The sequence below is a fragment of the Phalacrocorax aristotelis genome, chromosome 11 (assembly GCF_949628215.1).
Source record: "Phalacrocorax aristotelis chromosome 11, bGulAri2.1, whole genome shotgun sequence".
In the NCBI taxonomy this organism is placed as follows: Eukaryota; Metazoa; Chordata; class Aves; order Suliformes; family Phalacrocoracidae; genus Phalacrocorax; species Phalacrocorax aristotelis.
The window spans coordinates 22,301,511-22,328,004 of NC_134286.1; the positions used below are offsets into that span (position 1 = coordinate 22,301,511).

At 38.8% G+C, this 26,494-nt stretch overlaps 2 protein-coding genes across 2 annotated transcripts in view; one reads left to right on the forward strand and one right to left on the reverse strand.

Annotated features, from left to right (window-relative positions):
* LOC142063012 (uncharacterized) overlaps window positions 1–26,494 on the forward strand; it is a 313,397-nt gene that overhangs the window by 2,164 nt on the left and 284,739 nt on the right. Inside the window, exon 2 of the mRNA XM_075106291.1 lies at window positions 6,456–6,530. The gene's annotated coding sequence lies outside the window, so the exon portion shown is untranslated. The remainder of the gene's footprint in view (window positions 1–6,455; window positions 6,531–26,494) is intronic.
* On the reverse strand, window positions 10,620–19,237 carry LOC142063006 (homeobox protein CDX-4-like). Its single transcript, XM_075106279.1, has 3 exons — window positions 18,508–19,237; window positions 13,384–13,529; window positions 10,620–10,840 (listed from the first exon to the last, which is right to left on the reverse strand). The coding sequence occupies exons 1-3, from the start codon at window positions 18,938–18,940 to the stop codon at window positions 10,634–10,636; spliced, it is 786 nt and encodes a 261-aa protein (XP_074962380.1). The 5' UTR covers window positions 18,941–19,237; the 3' UTR covers window positions 10,620–10,633.

Here is a 26,494-nt window from a genome sequence, read left to right on the forward strand (position 1 = left end):
CACTGATTTTTAAAGAACCTTGCTGGTGTATTTGTATTTCTTAGAACATTTTAAGCTGACAAGTGAAGAGATTTTACCGGTGCTTCCATATGCAGAGGAATAATTTGAATAGGGGGCCATAGGCAGGATTTCTAACCCTTACCCAGATAAATGTGAAATGCATTGTCTTAAATAATTAGATGAAGGCATGTTTGTAAAAATATTTGGCATCTTCTTCTGTGTTTAACTCTTGGTGTCGGTACTTCTTGATTATCATTGCTATTTCATCTGGGCCATGGCTTTGCAATACTCCTGTTAAAGGAATTGTGGGCACATGAGTGGCAAGGATTTCTTAGCATTGAACGAAAGAGCAAAGATTTCTTGCCCACTTCCAACAGCATCTCCGTAACCTTATGAATTGAGAGATCCTATCCCTGTTTGCTGAAGTAGGTGTGTGTTTTTATAAACCTAAAATGACACTGGTGGTAATTCCATTGATATAAAGTATTTGGATTTCAGAATAGTTTTCTATAAAAACGTATCCCTGCTGAGACTAAGCTGGTTGGAGATGAAGGATAGCTTAGTGACCAGCTAAATGATAGAAAAGATAAGATAGTGGTAAAGGGAGTCCTCATAACAGGGCAGGATTACTAATGGACTCCAATAGCTGTAAGGGCTGTTCAACATGATTATAAATTATTTGGAATAAGAGGTTGATTAAATTTGCCACTGAGACGTCTCACTGTCATTTGACAAAACTGGCTCCATGCTGCACAGAGCTAGGGAGGGTGAGGGACTTAACCCTGTTCCAGCCTTGTCTGACAATTTATGTGTAGTGCTCTGCATAACACTTAGATACGTAGGGGAGAAAGGTGAACCACGGGAGCAGACAATTGCAAGTGGCTCAGGAGCAGTCTGCAGCCTGCTTGTGTGACTAAATGAGAGCAAGAGGCAACTCGTGAGGGGCGTAGTCTGGGATTGCACTTGGTCCTGACACTGTGCCCTACTGGCAGGATCCCCCTCTCAGTGGATTAAGCGCTTCTGCACTGACTTGGGATGTGGATCAAGCCCTTTAAGATTTGTGCTAGGTTTATTTTAGAGTTCTTAGGACCTGCCTTGGATGCTACAAAGCCAAGCCTGCTTCCCATTCTTTGCATGTGTTCAGCTTTGTTCAAATACAAAGCTCTTGAAAATTTTAGAAGGATGAAACAGAACGAGAGACAAGCAGTACGTGTACTATAAAGTGAAATAAAGAAACCATGTACTTGTCTGCAAGGATTTACAACTTTAACCTTAGCTATGACAATGATGAGGTGCAGGTGGTAGGGAAAGGTGTGAACAGTGAGAGATCCCGCAGCAGTCTCCTGCATGTTTAATTGAAAAACCTGGATTTTAAAGGGACTTGGGTTCAGATTTAATAAAGAAGCTAATGTTACAGACATGTAAATGGGCTTTGTGACAGAAGTGAGCATTTGGTGCAGCTGAGGCATGGATTCTGTTAGGTGCTCAAACAAGTGGGAAAATAATTTCCTGAACTGAAGCTTAAGATGAGGAGGTGTAGATTTATGGCCTAATAGACTGTGTGACCTCTTTATAATGAGCGTCTGAGGTATTAGCAAACCAAGAACGGAAGTCTCTTTAATTGAAGAAGATACTTTGCTATATTAGCTTCATGTTGCACATCTTATGCTTTTTAATTAATAGGTTGAAGTCAAAGTTCAGCTGAAGTTTCAGTAGACTATTTTTTTGGGGGGTGGGGGGGGTGTCTCTTTGCAGGAATGATGACTATCTGGAGTAAAAATAGACCATTTTAGAAAAATGCATTTTGTAACCCATACCTGCATTTGAAGAATGCCTACTTAGCATTGAGTTTCAGATGTAAATATTAGAGGGAACTTTTTTGGTATGATTTATCAAACTTTATGGCTTTTCAGGAAGGAGTATTTAGATGCCTCATTTTAAATATTTTTTTAGGATGCAGTTTATTAGATGAAACAATTACGTCATAAAAACTGAATGGTTTGTGGAGAGATGATGGTCTCTGGCAATGTTTATCCACACAAATCACTTCCTTTCTTGGAATAAAAAGTGTTCTTATATAGAGCAGGAAACACAAAGACTGCAGGAAAGACAGGAGCTAAAGCAAAGCGTTGTATGAAATAAAAGGGCTATTGAGAGAACATGGAAAGTGAATGCTAATGTGGGCCTGAGAGATACCAAGTCTTCTTCTGATATATTTTTGCCACCTTTGTTTTGTGTAAACCTCCACCACACAGCCATCATTCAGAAGGAAGAATATGCAACAAGAGATGTCACGTTGACTGTCACAGTTCACTCATTTCAGACACTTATGTGTTTCAGCAAAGGAAGAGGTTGTTGGATAACAGGAATATACTCTTGGAATTTGGGGAATGTGTTTTAAGGCTGGTGGATGAGCCATCCTGTTTCTTGATTACCATCGGCTCCAGCAGTGGAGGGGATTCAGAACTTCAGGGCCTCACTGGAGGTGCGAATGCCTCAGTTTTCACACAGCAGAAGTATTCTCTTTTTCAAACAGAGTGAACAGAATAAACAGTGTTGGACCTCACCTGTAAGGTACCCCCTTCCTGAGTCAGTTCATACAAGCTGAGATTGCTGATTCCTTTTTAAGAGAGAGTTCAGAATACAAGATCTTGAGAGTTTTTTGTTGGGGGGGGGAGGTGTTGGGGGGTTTGGGGGTTTGTTTTTTTTCCTGGTTAGCTTGTTTATTCAGTTCCTAATGTGAAAATTTCTGGAAATGCTGAAATGAACTTGTAGAAGATATCAGCTGGTGGGATGTGGTGGTTATTAATGAGATGTCTCGTGGTACAGGTAATTTCCGCTGGTGTAAAACCACTGCGTGATGTAAAAAGAATGGTTTTCATAAGAACTCTTTCCACCTATGTGGCACATGAGCAACTTTGGAGAGCTTGGTCTGGGTTGGAACCAGGGTTAATCATACACAGGAGCAAGTTAAGCTGCGGTAGTGTCAGAACCTCTGTTTATGCTCCATAGTGTTTTGGCCAACAACCACTTTCTTTCAAGCCTGTTTCAGTTAAGCTTCCTGTTTTATTGGCTGCCCTGCACGTGCTAGGCTGCTGGTGACTTATATTGCCTTCCAAACTGAGTTTTGCACTTCTTCTTCTTCCAAGAGAGGAAGATGCAGTAAGTGGTCCTCCTGAGCACAGAATGCACACCACATTTGTCGATTTGCCATGGTGGTAAGCAGTAACTCTGCAGCAGAACACGTACAGAACTGCGTGAAGACAAAGCTTGAAAATGGGCTGTGAGTGTATTAAATATAAAGCTGCCCTAACCATGCTCCAGGCCCCAGCTCCTTCCCTCTGGGGAATGAGGGGCTGGATGGGAGTTTTACATGTGACTGATGGAAAAGGTGTGCTTGTGTTGGATGTGGATGACGAACTAGATGTCAGTGACTACCTACAGGTTTATGCCAAAAAGTCAGAGTCCGTTTTGTTTTGCTGGAGGCAAACTGCATGCTGTGTGATAGCGTCACATGTCGGGCACTTCTGCCCCTTAGAGCCTTCAAGCTGCCAGCTGCCCTGGTAATACCTGGTATGGTTCTTCCCTTAAGTACAGAGAATCACTGCTGAAGGCCTGCCTAGTGGCAGCGGTGTATTTCTCTGTCCAGCACTCTTCTATCTAGGTACCCGTAATCACATTCTGAATAGTTTTCTTCTATATTTCAGCTTTTCCTTGCATACCCAGTTTTAAAAGTGTCCTTTGTCACATCCAACTGTTTCTAACTCCTCTGCCAGCACACAGTGTATCAACCTGACTATAAACCACAATTTTTCTTGGTTACCCTTTTACTTCAGTCCTAGGGCAGGTTTATTCCTGAACATAGTGAAGCATGCTTAACTGCTGAGTTTTTAGCATGGAAATGAGTTTACCAATAGCTGAGCTTAGGATGGTTCTCATTACGTACTGAATTTTGAGGCATAGAAAGTGACTGCAAGTATGTTTTTATTATCTTTGTCACTGAAAACCTCAAAACGTTTTTGCAGTAACATTTTTAAACAGCCTTTAAACAACGTGATAGCTCCTGTCAGAGGTCCTTTTGATTTATTGATTCTGAGCCTTGTTGCGGGAGGGATATGATTCCATGACTTTCACTAATTGAATTGGAAGACCTGTGCTTCTGAACTGATAAAGTAATACTCATGTTGATAAATCAGCTCTGCAGTACTGGAAAGCTCTGCCCAGATCTCCATGAAAATGTTTTTAGTAATTTTGGCATTCCAAAATACTGCTGAAGTACTAATTTCCTACTAATACAAGCTTATTTCCCAAGTCGAGAAATTAATGTGGTTTAAGTTATTCCATGAAAAACAGATAAGGGTTTAGTGGGGAGAACCCTTAAGGAGCTGGACTGTTCTGTTCAATAGCATCTGATGCATAATGAAATTTGGGAGGCCTGCGTGGCTGCACCGCTCCAGCTGGAATTATGTCAAACACTGGAAATTCCAGACCCTTTTTTGAGATACGAGTCTGAATTTGTTTTCATCCTTCTCATCCTCACTGTTCTCGTTGTCCCTTAGTGCAGCCATCCGGTGAGATGGGGAAGACGGGTTTGTTGCTGCACTGGTTACTGGCAGCCTCGTTAGTTGCTGTGGTGGTTGGCTTTTGGAGCTACAGCGATCGGGCAGCAGTATGCCAAATGCACGCTGCTAAAATCATGCGTGTCCTTGCCAGTGTCTTGAGGCAGAATTATGCCTCATTCAGAGAAAGTTGCACCGGCTGCCTGAAAACTGGTATGATAAGGGGTTTCAGAGGGGAATTCTGCAACCTGTAGAAAACAACCATGTGAAATGTTGAGATTTTTACTGGTGCCCTGTTCTGCATCCCATCTGTTTTTGAGGTATCTGTAGGCAGTGTTCTAAGTTTTCACTAATTTTAATGTTTCATATTTTATTTCCTCTACTTTTGATATCTGGGGTGATAGGAAAAATATCAGGCTCTAGGGAGTTTCAGTTAATGGATCAAAGTGTTAAGTTGATAGGGGTTGATAGGCATTTCAAACATTTTTAACCTCTGTTGCACATGAGAAGCAGCAGCTAATAATGGGTTTCAGATCTATGATTCCAACTTGGCCATCTAGTGTTCAGCCCTCTGTTGAGCCGTTCACCTGTGGTAGTGTTTTTCATTCTCAGACTATGAAACCTTTACCCAAACGGCATGATGCCATGTGCTGCGGATAATTTCAGTAGGATTATTAGTGTTTAGTGCATCCATGGAATAATAAAAATTGTTCCTTTAATGCAAATAGTATTTTCTTTTAAAAATAATGTTAACAGCACGGTTTAAGATTGCTTGAGAAGTAGCTGAGGCTTTTTTGAACTAAATCCTAAAATGTTATCTTTACCTACTAGTTTCCTCTTTGGGAAATAAAAGCATAACCTTTGACTGGGAACTGTAACCGATGTATAGGTGAGCCTGTTTCATGCTATGGAATCTATTACGAGAAAAAGACCCTGGTAATTTCTGTGGGTTTGGCTGTTGCATTTAGCAGAATTTTTTTCCCTTTCCATCAGCTTATTTATGGCACATCCATCATCTCTGTGCAGGTTCACATTCTTTTGTTGATAAATGTGTAACTCATTAGGCAAATTTGGATAGGGCAACAGAGCTGGAGAACAAGTCTGAAGGGGAGTGACTGAGGGAGCTGGGGGGTTTAGCCCGGAGAAGAGGAGGCTGAGGGGAGACAATTACCTGAGAGGAGGTTGTAGTGAGGTGAGGGTTGGTCTCTTCTCCCAAGTAATAAGTGATAGGACGAGAGGAAATGGCCTCAGGCTGTATCAGAGGGTGTTTAGATTGGATATTAGGGAAAATTTTGTCACTGCAAGAGTGGTCAGGCGCTGGCACAGGCTGCCCAGAGAGGTGGGGGAGTCACCATCCCTGGGGGTGTTCAAACAATGTGTAGCCATGGCACTTGGGGACATGGTTTAGGAGGCCTGGGGGTATTGGGTTGGCGGTTGGACTTGATCTTAGACATATTTTCCAACCTTAATGATTCTCTGATTCTATATGTTCATTTGTTGAAGTAGGGCAAGTCAAGGGTGATGTGAGAAGCTTAATAAAACTGGTTTTGTGATAAAATATTTTGTAGCATCTAGAAGGTTTTTGCTCTGTGCAGGGGTGTGCAGCTCTGTGCTGCTTATACTGAAAACGCCTAATGTAGGGGTAGATCAATTTCTAAAAGTAATCTTAGTTTCAAGAGGTTGACAAGTTTCTGATCCAGGTTTTTATTTGACCTGTATTACTACTGTATTACTACTACAAATGGTCAATGAGGGGTTTAAGTTATGCTCTTTTCTCTTTAAATTATGATTTAAAAAAAAAAATTTTATAATAGGGTCCTTTCCAGTTTCTAGTCTAAACTCTGTCCTTACTGTAACTACAGATAAATCTCTAATTGTCTTTATTTTTTCCCACAGATCAATATTTAGAAGTTAGTTAATGAAGCCAAACCACTGTGCGGCTGCACTGAGTCTCAGCATGAACAGTTTGTGGTAAAGTGTTCCTTCTTGATTAAGTATTTATAGATAGTGGGGCTGAGAAAGGCAATTGTCCCTAAAGCTTTGGCATCTCTACAGTATTCTCATAAGAACAAAGATGATTCAAATAAATGTCAGAAGGGATTTGCTGGCTGCTGGAATTAGACAGTTGTGTGATGCAGAATTTTCTTTTGATATCAGCATGGTGTTAGAGTGGCTCACTGCTTTGCAAACTCGAAATACCAATCAAACAGCTGAATTTAAACAGTGTGATGGTTTTCTATTTACGTAAAGTGAAAAAGACAGGAAACAGAGCGCTTGGGGAAAATACCCACTGGTGGGAAGGATAGTGTTTGATTTATTATTATTTTAATTGCCTAATGGTGCTAAGGGAGAGTCTAATTAAAATCCCTGGAGAAGTCTTCAAAGAAGAAAAGGTAAATATTGTAAAATGTTATTTATAGCCTTTAGTGTTTCTTCTCACCCGCATAAATACAAAAATTAAATACAAGGGCTGGATCATGTCTTCTGAAGCTTTTCCTTCACATAGGCAATGTAGAAGAGTCAAACATAGCTGCCTGGGAAATAATAGCCATGTAGGGACTTTGTAAAGGCTGTGCTGCCTCCACCCACCTGCATGTCCTGATCCTTGTGTTCCTGTACTGGTCTTGGCAGAACTTGACTATGGCATGGACTCCTGTCAGGCTGTCACGCAGTCTTTAATGGGCCATTAAAATGTGCCAGCATGTAGTTCTGAATTGTGTTTTGATTTGGGATAATGTTTTCTGGCAAAAAAAAAAAAAAAGAAAAAGGCATAGGCCACAGTCAGATACAGTGTCCAAACCCTGTCAGAGACAGAGCAAGAATGTTCTTTCAGCTTGCTATTTCCCCTCTTTATGGCTTCCCATCCTCCTGATCTGGTAACATGACTGCTTTTTTAATCGCTGTCTAATCCAGTTTACTAAAAATGATCCAGGTTACTCTAAAAGGATTTAATGGTTTTTTTTTTTCCCTTGGATTATTTTGAGAAACAGCTGTGGCACTACACTTAAATTTAAAGGGACATTATGATCTGGATGGAGGGTAGTTATGCACGGTGCTAGATAGGGGGAATATCTTCTTATTTGACTTAGCTGTAGCCAGAGAAGATAATATGATACAGGTTTTTAGGCTTAGAGTTCATTATTTAGTGCATGAAAGAGACTGTCTCCCCCAAATATTTATTAATATATGCTTTGAATATATTTAAAATAGACCTGATGGAAAATTTTCAGGGTGAAGATCATAAAAAAGGAAAACACTTTTTATTGACAGGATTGATTTTAAACATCTCATAGGAGGTGCTTTGTATCCTGTTCCAACTCCCATTTTACACTAAAAGAGTCTCATTTTAAATGTTTCCTTTACGAACAGTGGATGTTTTGAAGTCCAGTCAGTGGCGTCAGTGGCTCTTCTGCCCAGGTTGTCAAAACTGTTTCCTGATTGCCTGCAATTCGAAAAGGTAGACTGGAGCTGTTTAGAAACTGCAAGATAAATAATTGTGAATATGTTGAATATGAACCTGGTAAATAACTATTTAAGTTCTTAATTTCAATTTTGGCATAAATTAGAAGGAAAGAGAAATTTTAAGTTAAACCATGCATTTCTGGTATACAAGTATAATGAATGACGTGTTGTATGTTCATAGCTCTTTACTTGCCATTCCTCCTTGTTGATTTGAAAACTGATCACAGAAAAAAAATCTAGAAACTAGGAAAAAAGTTTTCTCTCTCCATTTCTCTGTCACTGGTACCGTTGCAAAAGCCGTCACCTGCTCTTCTGTAGAGGTAGGCCTTCTGGTCATTGGAGACTCGGGTAGCAAGGTAAAGGTCCTTGTCCCTTTTTTCTTGTATGTCTAAAGTTTTACAGCTACTTTCTTCATGAGTTTCTTGGGAAATTACTTTATCTTCTACATCCTTGTAGAAAAGGACAACACAGGCAGAGGGGCTGCCGGAACTGGGGAAGCCTCCTCTCCCAAGTCTGTTACAGAGCAAACGCATGGATTTCTCTGAAGGAAAAGCAGAGCAGCATGCATCTCGCAGTCTGCTAGCGTGTATGCTTCTATTAATATAAACAGAAGTAGATCTGTTTGTGTGCATGTTCTGTAACCTCCTGCTCTGTCTTCTAAAATGTCCATGCAGTCACATAACGCTATAATATAGCAGTTTTAGCAGATCCTGAATTAAAGCCATGCAGAAGTATTCTCAGTTTCTCATAGGGTTGAGTTTTGTAAATATTTATACACAGAAGATTTTCTGTTTGCAGTTTGTTTGCATTAAGATATGCCCATTTATTTTAGCCATATGAATAAGAAATCATTAGCAATATATTGGAGAACCACCCTCAAGATGCTTACAGTCAGTAAGATCTTATTCTGTTACAGATTTTCTTCCTAGTTCAGCCTGAGACATTTGTGTCTACAGTTTTATAATTTAGTATTTATTCTTGAAGAGCGTTATTATTGTGACTCCTAACAGAATTGCTTTCATGGACTTATTCTAACAGAGTTATGGTAAAATAATTGTGAAACAGTGAGGTACATCTTCAAATCTAAGTGGTCTTATCTATTGAATCCAGATGACGAGTGCTTTGACAAGTTCTGTCCGTGTTGCTCAGTGTGTTATCAGTGCTGGGTGATGCAGAGCATTTGATTTGATCTGCTATTTCTGAGACCAAGAGTTTGATGTTGTTGAAATAAGTGATGCATGGCTTTTCATATGCCAGAAAACAGTGATTTCTGTTTGTTTTCTTGTCTTCCCTTTTTATTACCTTTTCTCCTGATGACATTTTCAGTAAAATTAAGTTTTTCCAGTAGAGCCATTGCTTGTATGCTATCAAAAAGCTCACATTATGAAATTCCAAGAAACAGTACAACTGAAGGATTTGGGGATTTTTTTAGTGCTTTGTGTTTTCTTTCTACTTTTTCCAGACTCATCGGTTGTCTCCTACATACCATTGCTACCTTCTCACCTGCCAACATGGACCAGTAATTAAAGCTAACGACACTGTGAATGTATTTATCCTTAATTTGTGCTCTTTCAGGGGTGCACATGGAGTGAACACTTCTTTTGTTATATTTGCTGTGACTTTGTGAATGCTAAGCTGCTTCATCACAGCATTGAAATACAGCGTCAGCTGCTTTGGGATATATCTTGCCTTTAGCCCAAAATAAGCATCACATATAAAATCAGTGGCCCAAGATTGTAACTATTTCACTTAAAAGGTTTTGGGACATTAAACAAATCCTTTATTTGCTTTTTGGTGGTTTGCTGGCAGTAACAATTCTTTTTCCATTACCTTTGTGCTCATATTTTTGAGCAATAATATGTGCCTTCATTGAAGATTGAAGCAATACTTGTGTCTTCCAAACTCTTTGGCATTTACTAATGTGCATGACAAATAGCTGCATTTCTAACAGTTGAACAAATCTTGGCAGCTTTGGTATGATATTACATATCTGTAACTATTGCTTAGGAGAACAGCATGCTTGAATGCAATTGCATAGGGTGAAGAAGAATTGATTGATTAAATGCAGTGTGTTGTGTGGCAACATTGTTATGTTTCTTGAGTGTTTAGAAGTGTTCTAAATGTTTGCGTTGCTTTCAAAAAGTAGCGTTCTTTTCAGTACACTTAAGTGTGAATAATTAGTAACATCTACGGTTTACTCTAATTATTATAAAATATAACAAACCAAATACACCCAGCATCTTATATTTTATGCAATAGTACTCTATTTTATAATCCGTTCACTTAGTTTTCTGTGTATATGTATGATCAGACTAGAACTACGTTTACTTGAATCTTCAGTTGTGTCATTCTTTGTGTCAGTGTCTGAAGCAAATTACCTCCTACTCAAAGATTTGGAGTGATGAATCTTAGCAGCACAAGTTCTCTGAGGTTTCTGCAATAATTAAAATATTTTGATAATAGTCCCAGATCCTGTACTTAGAAATCAGCACTCTGGAGACAGACACATGAGAATGGTCCTTTGGAAATGTGAGTTTTCAAGGGAGTGGGGGTGGCGGGGAAATCCATTCTTGCTTTTTATTTTCCCTTCCCCCCCCCCCCCCCCCCGCTGTTCATTCTGAAACGATGACTTGATGAATGTCATTAGGCTGTAATCCATTTATTCCGTGTGGTGGTGGGAACAGAGAACTAGATATTTCGTTTGGACTGAGTGAACCAGAGTCGCTCTGAACTGAGCCCCCGCTGCCATCAAACTGAGATATCTTCTTCTTGATCATTTTTCTTTCTTTGGCTCGGCGATTCTGGAACCAGATTTTCACCTGTGGTGTTATAAATGATACCTGATTAATTCAAAGTAGTGGTCAACTTTTTTACAATAATAGTAGCGATGAAAATAGAGATAAGTTAAACAAAAACACCAAAAAAACTTTCACCCCCAAAAAAAACAGAAACCCTAAACCAAAAAAGCCAACACTGGATTTGTGCACTGAGAAAATTTTTAGTTACTCTGTATTCATTTTCTACGTCATAATAGAAAATGACTTTCCCTTTTTTTTTTTGACTTGGTGTAAAGTGAACTTGCTCTGTTTTATTTAGGAACATAGGCGTCAGCTCAGTTGTTCAGACCCAGCGTCCACCTAGTTCATTACCTCAGCTTTGACAGTACCATGTGTTGTTATGGAACAATTTTAAAGATTACTACTTCATCTATGTTACAGATGATTTTGAACACAAGTAGTGAGGGTCCTTCATTTATATTGAGTGATTTTTGTGTGTATGTGTATTCTCATTATGTGTTTTAAGTTTTTCATTTTTTTGTCACTGGGCTGCGTATTGATATATGTAAAATACATACTTACATACTATGTTGTATATAAATAGATATATCAGCTCTACTTAATGACAATCAATTTCCCAGGCTAATTGTGTATATGGAAAGGCTCCTATCTGTTTGAAATCTACTCTTAGTTTAAGTACCTGTATTTTCTTTCCTTATGTGAAAGCGTGAATGAGTAGAAAACCCCATCTGTCTTCCTTATTGTTAATTTTCTGTGTTCTCACTTTACAGTTTCTGTTATATCCTTTAAGGTGTATTGAATACAACATTATATAGAAAGTTGTACCATTGCCTTATATTAAAAATCTCTTTAATATTTTCCAAATAGTTACTATTTTATTACCTTTCTGGTAATGGGAGTAAGAAGCATTTAGCTTTGTTATGAGTCTGGTGGAAATGCAGATAGATTATGTATTTTGTCTGCATTATACTTGAAGGAAATGTACTAGTCCAGGACTGGATGGCTTTAAGGGCAACAGCTACATAAGAGGAAACTTCTGGCTTTATTGCGGTCTCAGTGGTTACTCCAGGCATGTCTGTGTTCGAAATCAGCCAGCTTGCATAACATTACAGCAGAGGTTTTAAATCTTTTGTAATTGCAGTTCTCTGAAAATTTCTGATGGCGCTACACCCTACTATAGAACAAACTTTAGTCCACCAATGATAACTTGTTTGTTGTAGTTACTTTCTGGGGCCACTTGTAGTCTGCAGAGTGTAATCTATGTACTATTTATGACTGAGATTGAACACCACTGCCTCCAGTGCTTGGTCCTAAAATATCATCGCTTATCCATGGATCCTTACACTTCCAGCCTCAACTGGTCTCTCTTTATTCCATGTTCTTGCACAGACTGAATGCAGAAGCAGAGGAGGCCACTGAAAGAGGAGAATATTTGAGAGAGCTGAATATGTATATTCAGAAAGAACAAAAGTTGGTAAAATTTTAAGCAAGAGATCTTTCTTTTTAGATTTACTTGGGGGCGATAAATCTGGCTGCTACGGTGTGAGATGCCTTATTCAGTATCGCCAAATCTTCCCTTATCCTCCAACTCTAGCATTGAAATTCTGTTGTATAAGGAGGGTTGGATTCAACACTTGCTATATTTGCAGACTGCAGAGCTGTGCTTCGTAAGCGTGCTCTCCAACACAGTGATTTTAGGGAATTCTTTATCCTGAATTCTTCTGTCTTTGAACACACCTAAGGTACTTAGGCCCCTGCTCAGGAGACTGTCTTTATTTTGGACAGAGCTTAAACAGGTACTTGATATGATCGAATGCAGAGCTGCTTTCCACAGAAGCAATGGATCTAAGTATGCACCTGAAGATTTCCTGGATTGGCTACATGTATGTGTATAATAGGCATAAAAACTTGGCACCAAATTTAGCAGCCTAAAGGATCCTGTACCTCGTGGGTGTGAACTACTATAGGTGAAGTACCTGTGAACACAATAGCAAAAAGAAATCCTGAGTTAAAAATCAAAGGCTGTAAAATCTCCTTAAAATCTGCTGAAATCTGACTGACTGAGGAAGAATGTGGCCTGTGGAAAGAGTGGCAGTAAACTTGTAACAAAAACTACATGGATATCTCGTTTGATTGCTCTTTGAATGCTGAGTTTTTCTTTTCCCGGCTTACAGCTGAAATGTATCCAGTGCTTTGGATTTTTTCTGGCCACCATTTTCCGGGATTGCAAGAAGAAATAAAATGGTGAATGTCATAACTATTGAGAACACAGCTAAGATAATCTTAAGCTGAACTGTTTAAATTCTCGCTGTCTAGCCACTTTTTCTAGTATAAATGATTTCCTAATTTTTAGTTACCCATAATTGGAGGTTTCTGTCACATTGGACTATTTACTGATTTGTATTTGTGTAGTGTATTCTCTGTATGTCAAATATACTCACAAACTTTATCATGGTTGCCTTCACACTACTTTTGGATACAGAACGTGAATGTTGCTCATGTCCTCTGGCAGTAACAGTGTCTGGTGAATGGGTGCGCACGAACGATGGATAGTCTCTGTGTACCTGTCTTTCAGAGAGTCCCAGGTTTGCTGCAAGTTCTGACTTTCTCCTTATTGTAATGTATCTGTTGCAGTGAAATTCCTTCTCTAATTCTAGCCTCTGATGGTCTGTGTAAACGACTCGGTACTTTTCTTTTGTTCTTGTTTTACCTGTTTAAGAAAGAAATATTATTAATACTATAGCATCTTTCTTTCAAACATCTTGGACATTTTACAGACATTCATTAAACTACAGAGGACTTGCACAGGATTGTTTTCTGTGTTACAGAGGAGGACTACAGGGTGTAGAGGGAACAAGTGAGTGTTGGTTATCATAACGGTCTTTCCCTCTTTATCTCCCTCTCTCTATAAACATACATTTAAATGTAAAGCTCAAGCGACAAACACCCTGAAGCATCTTAAATAATTCATAGCAGTACATAACTGGTGCTGGCTATATTTGATGTCAAAGGGGTTTCATTTTGGTGCTCACAAAAGCGACTTCCATGTATACACGGACATAAATACGCAGGATTTCAAGAGTGAAGTTCAGTTGCAATTTGTTTAGTTGTACCGTGTCCTAATTCTTTGAGGTTTTAAAGATTACCTCCATAACACAATGAAATATCCTACTAGAAATGCTTTCGCTTTCTTGTGCGGCCATAGGACATGCTTGTAAGTTCAGTAAAAACTTGCAGTTACTTTTTCAGAAAGGTCCAGTCCTGCAAGATGCTGAGTGCCTGTAGAGCTCTTACTGGGCGTGCCGTGCTGTGTGCTGAGCTTCCTTTGCAAGTTGAAGGCACTTGGCAAGTTGTATGATGAGGCAATAAAATACTTGTAAAAGGATTTCAGTATCATCCTCTCTCTAATGTATAAAACAAATATTCTTAAGATATATTGGATGAATACTGTTAAGAGAAGCATTCCTTGATGTTTAGAAGGTATCTCTCTTTTCACAGACATTTTTTAACAATTCTTCACGTAACAATAATACGGAGAGATCACTTTTCAACTTATTTGTTCTCCTTTGCACTTTCAACAGCCAACTAGATAGTTTTCCTTTTTCTTCTGATCTTCCCAGGTTTTTTTTGATGTGAGTTTTCTGGGACAAACTGTAGGACAAAGACTCCTTTAAAGTGGTTCCCTAAAATCCATTGAGGTGTTAAGATGAAGCACACGCCACACAAAGGAGCGACAAGGAGATCTTATCAAGAACCCCTTTCACATTCAGAAACACAAGCCAATTGGTTTGGAATTTACAAGCCCTAAACAAATGTCAGACTCTTTCATCTTAGCAGAGGAAAAAAGGACAGAAATAGATGAAGGAATACTTTTTCCTCAGTTCTCTTTAATTTTGGACCAACACCGAGGGATAGACTGCGATATTTTTATCTGAAGGCTAGAAGTAGACGTAGCTTAAGACAGTTTGAAATAGGCATAATTATGGATGTTTTCCCAAATCCTGTGCCACTTTGACGTCTAGCTACAAGGTTTTTCTACCTAAATTTGCAGGACTAAATCATCAAACAGAGTGTACTTTTTTCCAACGTACAAATTGTTGGCTTTGAAATATTTGCCCTAAGTGATAGTTATAGTGTTAACAATAGTATAGATATTCACGTTCCTTGTAAACTAAAGGCTTAGAAGGTAATCTTTGAAAACAAGTTAAAATTCAACAGGGTTATTCCGGCTTCACTATAATCAGCAAATATAGCCATGATTTGAGGGGGTGGAGAAAAGGAGTAGTTTTCCCCATTCCCCTTGGTCATAAAATTCACAGAGCATTTCTTCTGAAGACAATAAAGCTAGGAGAAGGCCTCTTTATTTGCTGTGAAAATCATCACCCTTTCCGGCAATATAACTCCTGAAGAAAAGAGGGAGAAGGAAGAGACAAGACTGCATATCAAAGCAAAGAGAAGTGTTGAAAGGGTCTGTTGCCTCAATATGACAGATAGGCCTCAAAACCTCAGACAATGTAGGCCAGTGGAAAATAGATGTCACAACTAGTTTACAAAGCAAAATAAATCAGCATTAGAGCAGGGGCCTGGCCTTTTTTCTGCTTTTCTATTTTGCTTTCTGGCTGTGTTTCTGGTGTGATGTAATCTGAATTAATTGTACATCACTGCTTGTTTAAACAAAGATGTAAAATGTGTTGGCTATAGTTAAAAAAAGGCTGAGGCTGATCTTGCAAAATATAAAAATAATGTTGTCCTTTTGCTTGCTCCTCTTAAAGTCCACTCTCTTCCTGAGAAAGGTCATTCCCAGATGAAGTTTCATATGAAGTTTTAAAAGATATCAGATCTGTTTTCTAGGCCCGTGTTTAGATACCTTCTTTTCAGTAAATTTCATGCCTTAGAGGCTTTCTTGCTCTCATAAACCACGTATTCTTAGACTGTTGGTTGCATATGTTTTAGAAATTATTTTAGAAATTAAGTTCTGCTCTTATGTAAGTGAAGTTGATAGGGCATTTTGTCATTGATTTTTAGTAAAAACAGGATGAAACTGTAAGGAATTCTGTAAATGTTCTTTTTCTTATTTTGATAGCCTGTCTGGGCAGATACCTTTAACAAACTTTTGATGTTTCTTGTTTTAAATTTTGTATTGTCTCATCAGTTTGCAATGTCTGTGTATTTGAAATGGAAAAAGGGTTTGGTTCTGAATATACAGTTATGGTCTTTTAGTAAGAGGATACATAATTTAAAATCAAATTTTGTCTATTTAAAGGACATAGTACTTCTGTGTTCATGATGTTGTTTCATCCTGAGAATTTAATTGGTCAGGTAAATTTGCATTTCACTTTTCCTGCAATTTAATTTTTTGTATAAAATGCTAAATACAAATGTTACAAATATACAAATGTAGTGTATTTAATAGAGTCTAAACAGAGGGGAAAAAATTCCCATTGCCTCAGAAATAATTCCCATTGCCTTTAGGACAGTATTTCAGTAGGCTGCCTCATTTACTTACATGTGGGTTTGATTTCTGCTCACATACATCCATGTGAGTACATGCCACTAGTGAAGTTAAGGACACACACATGCTTGCGTATAGAAATGTATTTGTAAAGTTTAGGGCTGTAATTCTGAAACGTTAGAGCAATGAACTGTATTAAGCAGCGATAATATTGAGGGGGAGGAGCCAGTAGCTACTTTGATAGCATGAATAATGTTATGGCAATAAGCAAAAACAGAGAGCAAGTCTGTTTCAAAGAGTGATTATAATGGCATCAAGTAAGTTTTCTTAAGTTATCTTCTAGATAAAGCACTGATAAGTTAATATGTAGCTGTTACATGCATAATTTTAGCCTTGTCATTATTTGTTTGAATTTCCTATCATTTTTCACAACTTTTTATGTGTCAGTATTAAAATTTTCCAGTTTTTAGTTAACGTTATTTTAAAAACACCAATGAAAAGCCAAATCTATTTGGTACTTTTTGTTTTGCAAAATACCACATTTGGTGCTTTACTCCCCAAACCCCTTTTTTAAGCTGAGTTCATGTTTTGAGCCCAATTCAGTGAAGTCCAGAGCTGTTTTTAACACTTCAAAGGACAGGGCTCTAGGAATGTACAGCCTCAGGACATGTATCTATTGACAGGCCCCGATTCACCTGTCCAGTATTGTTCATAAAGTGTTCTGGCATGTGTGTAAATTCTCTGTGCTTTTTGGACTAGAGATGTATTTAAGCACATAACTGTTTTTCTGAATTGCAGATATATATTTTATAAAGTTGAGCAAGCATGTGAAAAACGTTTCTGGGCCTTCCATGTCTGTACAATAAGTGTAAAACCAGGATTTAGATTTTTAAGTCCGTTTTATCCTTTAAGAATGCTAACACATTTAAAATGCAGTGACATGACAGAGGCAGGGTTGCCTCATTGACATTCAGTAGTCTCAATTGAATTTGGTCTACACTCAAGTCTTGCATCACTTCTACACCTGGAAATCTCCAATGATGTTAATGAAGTTACTGCTGATTTACATGAGTATACGTAAGGGGAAAAAACAGACTATAAATCTGCTTGGCTTTGAAGAGCTTTGTGGAGGCTCCAAGTGGAAGGATGGCCTTGTGATATCTTAATGTTCGCAAGGCATTTTAGATTTAGTAACATTGGGAAAACTGTGTATCTGCTTTATAACTAAGAAACAATTACCAGACTAATTTTGCTCCTGAGTAATAACCATTTGAAGGAGGATTGTGCTCAAGCGGTGGTGCTGATTTTCTGTGTCTCCTAAGATTGCGCCAATTGTAATTGCACTCCTTTCTTCAGACCGTTTTCTTTGATGCTCTCTAACACACACTTACTACTTTTAACCTTAACAATAGATTTGGCAAACCTTGCTACACCCAATTTACACCTTGGGAATATAGACCGAGAGGTTCATCTGGTGTGCAGCTTGTGACAAAACCAGGCGCACCAATGAGTGGCGCTTGCAAGAAAGTGATTTTTAATTGTGAAATTGTGGCAAGCTGCAAAATTCTGGCACTTGAGAAAAATCCTGTGAAACTGATTTGAAACTAAATGAAAAAGAAGCTTAACTGATGAGAAATGTGGTCTGCAAAGAAAACAGTCTATGCTGATCATTTGAGTCAGATTACTTCTCTAGGAATATTTCTTCTAATAGATCTGGGTAAAAGACACAGGAATGATAGCAGAAAATTGCATAATCGCTAGAGTTGGATCAGAGGGCATAATTTTCTTTAAAAGTATTGAAAAGTCTGTAAAGATTTTAAAAGATCAACCTGATCTTATATTGATATTTACCTTGTGGCACGAAACAATTATGTAGTATTTTTGCCTGTAACTGCTAATGTTGCTGCATTCACTGTTCCGTCACATTCTCACGAGTATCATGTTTTTCATCCAAAGTGCTTTACAGAATGTTACAACAAAGATTCTTGGACTTGAGTGAGATGCAGCCATATCTAAACCCAACAGCCACTCCGCTGTAGTAACCCTGTAAAGCCTTTATGGGATGAAAGTGAAACTAGTGCAAATTTAGTTAAAACTGCATTAAACAGCAGTAGGTTAAATAAATGTCATAAATGACCCACCAACCTATGTGCTTCAAGTAAAGTTAATTATTTATAAGATCAGTGATAGCAGAAGATAGATGCTTTCTCAGGTTGAAAGTTGAATATACACTTACCAGCAGTGTTGGCTTGCACCGTTTTCCTCATCCATTCGTAAGAGCTGTGCCTTTGGCTGTTGGGAGAGATTTGCTGTGTATTAATTGTTTCTACGGGAGGTAACCCCCCGGATCCAGCGGGATGGAGGGAGCTGTAATCAGCAGAACTGTAGGAGACCTGTCCAGGAGGCGAGCCATTGATGTGTGCAGCAGCAACCGTGCTGGAAGGTCCTGGGCCGTAAGCGTTCCAGTCCTCCCTCTGTGGGCCATAGTGAGATCCCCAGGTTCCCGCCGGCTGCCCGTGGGTGTCCAGAGTTGGCACAGGATGATATCCCATGTAATCTGAATAGGGCGGAGTGGACACAAAGTTTTGCACTGGCAGGTTGTTGCTGCTGCACCTTGCAGATCCCGGATACATGCTGGTTTCTTTATCCAAGAGAGAGCTCACATACATGATGCTCACAGATTGTAAATACCTTGTCACAACATCTTGTTCTTCCACATTTTCTTTCGCTGCTTAAAAATAACTGTGATTGGTTTTCTCTAATAATGCCGCTCTGCTTGGAATCTTCTACTTCATCCTCTTTTATTATCAACTGTGTTACCAGGTGCTGGTGGTAATGGTTTACCAAGATCTTGTCTGACGTCAGCCTAACTGCCTGCCTCATAATTACATTTACATTCAAATGAAGGGCTGACCAACCCCACCTTTCTGCTAGTTCTGTGCTTTCTCTTTTAGGGAACTTTTATCTATCCTATTACCCTTCCCTGATATTCAGCAGCAATTCCAGGACTGGAAGATGATGCAACAGTTGCTTGTATTTGTAACTCACTAAATAGATCTTTTTTTAAGAGGAGACAGTGGGAACTGTAATAGCAGTGTTTGGCGTTCAAGTGATTCTTGTCCGAAACCTGTATTTTTGTGATGTGTTACCAATCACCAAGTAAATTGGTTACTCTCTTAATTTCTCAGATACTGGAAAAAAAAAAATATCTCATTTTTACTTTTTAAATTAATGGATGCAGTCAATGTGAATAATTGTAAGGCACTAACTTCAGAATACGGAGCACCTTGTAAACAGCATGTCCTGAGTAGAACTGTCTCAAAAATTTTCCCCTCGTTACTGATGTTTCTGAGTAGTTTTCCAGCATGGGAGAAATTAAGGCTGTAACTGTAATGCACATGTTCACGTTCTCCCCATACAGAGTGATTTAAAGCGATTCCTTCATCTGGTGGCTATTGCAAACTGATAAATTTTAAAAAGCAGACAATAAATCTTCCTAACAAAGATGATGCCAGAAGTACAAAATAAATGACTGTAAAAAGTATTGAAAAAAGTCTCTGATTAGACCCAGTAATATTGTGGCTTCTGTTTCAAACTGAAGAGAACTTTTATCTGCCTGAAAGGCTGGGTTCCTTCCTCTGACGCTGCTGTGGAGCAGTCTGTTTTCAGCGGTGGCAGCCTAGGTAAGTGCAATCAGCAGAAGAAACGTCTGGGTTATCAAGTTAGTGGATCAGAACTGCCTTGATGCTTTTCTGTAAAGCGCCTAGCACACGGCTGCACTGTGGGTCAGAGGAAGCCTTCCCACCGAGACAAGTTATTCTAAAGGTGGTTTTGTACGTCCTTACTAAGAACTTGATATTAAGCATGGGAGAACTACACCACACCTTATGGCTTGAGGACTGCCTCTATGTGGTTCTCTGGTTACAAGTTGTAGAGTGAGTTTGATATATTTTTATCTTGGATGGCTTTCTTTGCAATGAGCTATTTGTCAAGGGGTATGCTTGCAAAAGAGGTGCAAATTACAATGAGTTGTTTCCCTTTACAAAGGTGTGGTTTTTCATTCAGTATCCTTTGTATTTTGACACTACTAGTATTCACACATCCCTTCTAATTCCAGCACTAAAGGATTCTAAGCATGTTCTTAAAGACAGGAAAGATATTCCTCTTCTGGGTTTTTGGGGTTTGGGTTTTTTTGTTTTTAGGAAATAATTTTTCCTGGTAAGCATAGCAAAACCTTTATAATTCATTTTGCTCTATTTATAGATTTCTTTATTAATACTTGGGACCCTTAGAATGTTGAGGAAATTGATCATGGGATAAGACATAGAAAAACAAGGCCTTCTGTAATTGGTGACCCTTACAAAAACAGATGGTTAAAAAAAAAAATTGGACCAGACTCTTGTTCCTTTCACTTTGAAAGAAACGGAATTGTAACACAGTTTTTGAGCCGGCAAACTTGTTAGTACTGATGTGCCCTAAAAAGAACAAAGAACTCCACTGAGCATCATCCAAATCAAATAAGAAAGGTTTCCCACACTGGAAGGATCCCTGGCCTGTCTGTGGGCGTTATGCCAGTAGTAAAATTCCGCTGCGTTGCTGAATGTTGTGCAGAGCTGTCAGTCACAGGCAGATCTGTAGGAGGGTGAAGTTTTGTCTCCATTGACTGTATGTGAAATCCAGTGACATAGTCCAAATGAACATTGGTTGCTCATAGATTTCAGGTCAGACACATGGTTTGGCTTCTACTCCTAAGCACACCATTTTTGCACCTCAGTGAATGACATTTAATTTCATGGAATGCGTTTGATGATGGTGACATTTTTAATGCCTGGTCTTTCTTTTTCTATATTGGGATGCCTCTCCGCATACCCCCCACAATTTCACTATCACCTAATCCTATTTTTGTATCTCACAGCTTTATCCTTTATTCTCTGTTCTTTTATCTTTTGTTTATGCTCCTCCTTTCCCTTTCTTGTTTTGCCTGTTCCATTATCTGAATTTTCTTTAGATCTATTTCGATTCTTTCCAGAACATAATTAGATCAAGATACGCCGATGGCGAATTGCTACACTGATTTGATATCGGCTAACAATAGTAAGCTTTGAATAAGGCATTTTGTTTAAAAAGATTTACATAGCAGGATAAGATTCCTGGGTAGGACTGCAGATTTTTAACACCAGAGTGAGAATAAGATAACTAAAATGGCTAACATTTGAATGATCTTCTGCACCCTGACTTCTGTGCCTCCCATTTTGTGTAACAGAACCGTGTAGATGTATTGAAAAGGAACCGTACCTTTGCATGTAGTCTAGTAGCTTGAGGCTACCAGAAATTTTGGGCTTGATGTTTTTTGAGAGCTAATTGTTGGTTAATCTGAGTCTGCCTTCCCAAGAGGCGTTTCTTGGCCATGCATATGTCCTTCCTGCTCACATCCAGCATGTCTGTAGCTTCAGAGAGACAGAACCACTGCATCTTCAGTGGATAGTACTTAACACTGTAGTTAAAGGAACCCTTCTAGTGGGCATTGCTGTCCAAAATAAAAAAGAAAAAAAAGGAGGAAAAGAAAAAGTGACTGCCCTTGCCTTGTCCATATTTGCGGGGCGGGGGGAAGGGATGGCAATGAGTGCTGGTAGCAGAGGAAGGGCTGGCATGCTGTCTATGCCTGTTTAAAGTGCTTGTGGAACTGTCATCATGTTACCATGGGCCCCCTTCTGACTTTCTGGGGTGGTGGGAAAGCAAAAGCGGTTCTGAGGAGGTGGGCTAGACGTGCAGAAATCTCATCCATCTGGGGGTTTGTATTTACACCATTTTCTGCAGTGAGTGATAGAACAGGGAAGGATCTGTGTGGTATTGGCAGCGAGAGTGCTGTGCTCTTTGACGTACTTCAGAGGGCTGGATTGCCAGAATGACTGAACTCCCAGGTTATAATTTTCCATGTTTTCCTCCCCCTGTTAAATTGCTATGTATAATTGATCTACATAGCCAGATTCCACAGGAATTGCCTTGGTGTTTGTTGAAGTGAAGTTTTATGTGTGTAAAATTAAATGTACTTTTTTGATCTTTGGGGAAGAAAATTTTCTAGTTTTCTAACAAGTGGTTGATGAAAATCCAGCAGTAATAACAAGCATGGTGATAACCACTGGAACTATTAAAGTTTTGTTTGTACAGGCAATATAGGTGGTATATTATGGTATATGTCCCGCTCCAAAGCGCATTTCCAATCTGAGTAATAATAATATAATCACAAATGTGCAATTGAATGTTTTAATGGCAGCTATTATAACTGCAATTTCAGGGACTACTGGTAGATTAAAACTGGCCTGTACAACAATAACTTATATTAAAGGTGTTTATACCTGTATTAGTTTTTATTAGGAACCCTACTCATAAAGTTACTCTTCCTTTTATGTGGAGATAAGAAACAAATCTGTCCATCTTTGAAGCTTGAAAATTTTACAAAATCTATTTTATTAATGAGGCAAAAAGAGCAGGTGAGCTTGGCGTGTCCCACTCTGGCTAAGGTGATAGGAATAGATGTTTGTTTTCTTGCCTCCAGATGACTACTCTAATAACACATCAGTAATGTCAGGCTTAGGAATGTTTCTTGCCTCTATGTTTATAGCCACATGCTTGGAATTTCAATGGAATGGCTAGCGAACGACTTTGTTAGTGAGCTATGTATTACCACTAGTTTTAATGCAGTATTTCAGAGGTGTTATTATTCCCTTATTCAAGCTGGGCTTTGCACGCACACCCATTCCTCCTAAAATTAATAGTCAGGTGTATAAATCCTGAGGAAAGGTCCATCGGTATGTGCCATGCTGTCAGCTGAGGTCAGTTCTGTTGGAAAAAACCAGGACTAGTCATGAAGGAAGGCACATGGTTTTAGAATTTTAAACCACCCAGCTAAAGAGACTGCTCTTGCTTTCACTGAAGCTTCTACAAACAAAGCTTCTGAAAATGTTATTTACCCTTTTTAATTGGGCTGGTTTAATATGCAACACCTTAGTTAGGTTTCAGTTTCGGGGCTTGAAATGCAAGCACATGCCAAATTGTATCTCTGTATTGACAGATGTGACACAGCCTAGAGAGCTGAATGAGCAAGGGTAGCTGAGCTATTTTCACTTGCTCAGCTGAGCTCTTCTGGGGAGAAAGCAAAAGGGATATATCAAAAGTCTCAGGTCTGTGCTCTGTGTCTCATCCCTGGTGTGTATTTCTTCTTCATATGAGACCAACAGTAGAGATAAAAATGTCAGTTGTCTGTGAAGCTTTCCTCAATGGTCTCATTTTTAATTCCATGCTCTGAAATTTTGGTTGTTAACAAATCCTTTTGAAAAATGGTGAAAAGTGACTTGTTGGGAGCATGGTGATTGTATTTACCTTGCTGTCGATTCCAATATATTTTTCTAAGTGCTGCTAACAAAGACTTATCTTTCATTTTTTAATGTTAAATTTAGGATTTTATTAAAAGTAGCAACAATGTATTTCACGTATGATCTTGCCTCAGTGTTGTATTTGCCAGGAAAGAATGGTCTGGAGCTAAAGGAGGGTCTTACTGTTCTGCAATTTAAATAATTCAAAATCTGCTACGAAATCAATACTGACAGTAATAAGCATAGGTCTTACTGCTCAACAAGCAGACTTGATGCAGCAGGGTTTCCAGAGCTTGAATGTGAACTCCAGGTTAAACTGATTCTTTTTCACAGAACCATGAAAATGAACAGCAAATTCTCTATTGATATTTATTTGGTTTCCTTCCTGAGTCATGTAGTGGAGGGCTCCCACCTGCTGTAACTAATTCATGCCGACCAGTGTATAGCGAGATGGGACTGTTGGGTGCTCACTGTTGAGTCCCTGTGGCGTTCTTTGGTGTGGCTGTTCTTCCATGAGGTAACAAAGGAGCTGATTGCCTTTACTGTTTGCCATTCTTGCCATACGGCAGGGTTTATATTCCTGGCAGACTGGCATTTCTGTTGCACAAATTTAACTCTTCTTTCATACTCTCAGGTAAGAGAGATGACTGTCCCTATAAAGTCTGTCCTGCCTTAGAGAGACGGTGTTTTATTGTGGCTTAGAAGATCAAGAACACGCAGGGTGTATCTTAATTAAGTCTTTCATTTATTGTGGTACCTCTTAGAACAGAGTTTTTGTAACAAAATGTCCAAGAAAGTGTTTGTGCTTTTTGAGTATGAAAACAGCTGGCAAACATTTCAATCATAAAACCTGTGCCTATTCTTTAATGTAGTGAGGTTTGCACAATGTTGTGTCCGGCTAGTAACATCCAGGGCCGTTCCAAAATGTGGCTGCCTGTGTAAGTCATTCGCAGGGACGCAGGATTTCAGCGTACACTCTGGGTGTAAAAGCTGTGGTTGGAGTAAGGCTGTACTGCACCAGCAAACCGCCGAAGGGTGCTAAAGTAGGAGTATGCTTTTTACTTTTTATGTTAACATCCAGAACGAATATATTTTTGAATCTGCTTCTTGTGTAGAAGGTAGCACATAACTCGATGCTCCCTCATATGTACGTTAATGATTGCATAACCTGTAAGCAACTGCAGATACTGCTTACTGGAAGGTTTTTGTTTTAGAAATGTCAGTTTGACTTGTGTATCTCAGTTGCCTGAAGGTTTTGTAGAAGGTCCTGTTTGCTATATGCTCTTCTTGATCTTTTTGTACCATATAGATCACAATTCTTGCTGGGTAACGGGGTTTAAAGGTTAGGAAATTCCTCTGAAAATTGGACATACCTTGATCATTCTTTTAATCACAATTAGGATTAAGGGCTTAGATATTCTTGTGATGTAGCCTAAGGTATGCTTTTCTTCTTCAAGGCATTTTGCTGACAACCAATCAATCTTCACAGCAACCCTGCTTTAGGGTCCCGAGTTTTCAGATGTGATAAAAGCGATGGGTCATACAATATACTCAAAGTTGGGAAGAAAGTAAGTATTATTCTGAGGACTGGCAGCAGTATTTCAAAACTCTCAATGTTGGACCAAAATGTTTCAGTTGATTTGGCTCCAATTTTGTGTCTCTTATTTTTAATTATACACTATACAGCATTTAAACAGCAGCACTACCCAAGCTTCTTAGAGAAAAATAGCTTCCTTTTGGTTTTGGTGGGCAACTGTTAAAAGGATTAAAGCACATTGGAAATACTTACTTGAATACATTTCTGGTAAGTTTGTGGTTTTGTTTTTTTTTTAAATGTACTACTTAAAACAATTACTGGCATAACTAGAAGGTTAATAATCTCTAAGGTATTGCCCTGGTTTATAGATACTGCTTTTGGAGCAATAAATTTTAACCTTTGAACATGTGCTTCTGCAAATAAAATCCAGCCTTATTTTGTGTACTTAACAACTTCTGATTGGAAACACATAGCAACCTATAGCAAGCATGCTTTCAGCAAACTGGAACAGAAATGAGGCAGATCTTCAAAGTGGTCACTTATCTTCCTCAATAACTCTTCTACATGTAAACAAGATAAAACAGGTTGTTTTGCCAGATCCCCCTCTCTTTGAATGATGTTTGAATAATTTTAAAGAGAAAGAAGTTGTGTTCAGATACATTTCTATTCTTAAAGTTCTTTCCTGAAGGACTTTTTTCCCTTTTTAAAATTTTTGTACAAAATTAAACTATGTCATGGAAATGTGATTAAAATAGGTAGTTTGATCTTGATATAATCTTGATCCTGCAAGACCCTGGGGCCAGGGTTCTGTGCATTTAGCTAGAACTAGGTCCTAAATTATTGTATATCAGTACAAAAGACAAAGTATCCCCCTGTGTTCTTACCTTTTGAAAGTCTAAATCAGTGATTGATCCCCCCTCTCCCTCCCCACCCGCGGTGTGCAAGCATAATTCTGTTTAATTGGCCGATGTGAGGATGCTTTTCTCCTTGATCCTTTTTCAGTCTCTATATAAAGTTAAATAAACGTGTGTGCGTTAACCGTGGATAAAATATCTCTAGCATTTCCCTCAGTAGACAATGGCCGTTCCGTGTATTTCCAATGGATTCCTCTTTTGGACACGTCCAGTGGAGGTCTCTTTTGGGAGACCAGCGTTTTGGTTTGGTTGCCAAGCTCATCAATACGGGTGGTAAATCACTTTTGTTCCCACGTGCTGTTTGTCATGTTCCGCTTTTCATACTACGTGGAAATCAGTAGGAGCCTTTCTGTTGCTGAACTTTGAATTGCAGTTTCTTCATCTCATTTGTATTACCCG

Coding starts and splice junctions, on each gene's coding strand:
- LOC142063006 (XM_075106279.1), bottom strand. CDS start 18,940: ATGTATGTGAGCTCTCTCTTGGATAAAGAAACCAGCATGTATCCGGGA. Junction 13,530..18,507: donor GGTGCAAGCCAACACTGCTG/GTAAGTGTATAT, acceptor TTTCTTAAACAG/GTAAAACAAGAACAAAAGAA. Junction 10,841..13,383: donor TGGGACTCTCTGAAAGACAG/GTACACAGAGAC, acceptor ATAACACCACAG/GTGAAAATCTGGTTCCAGAA.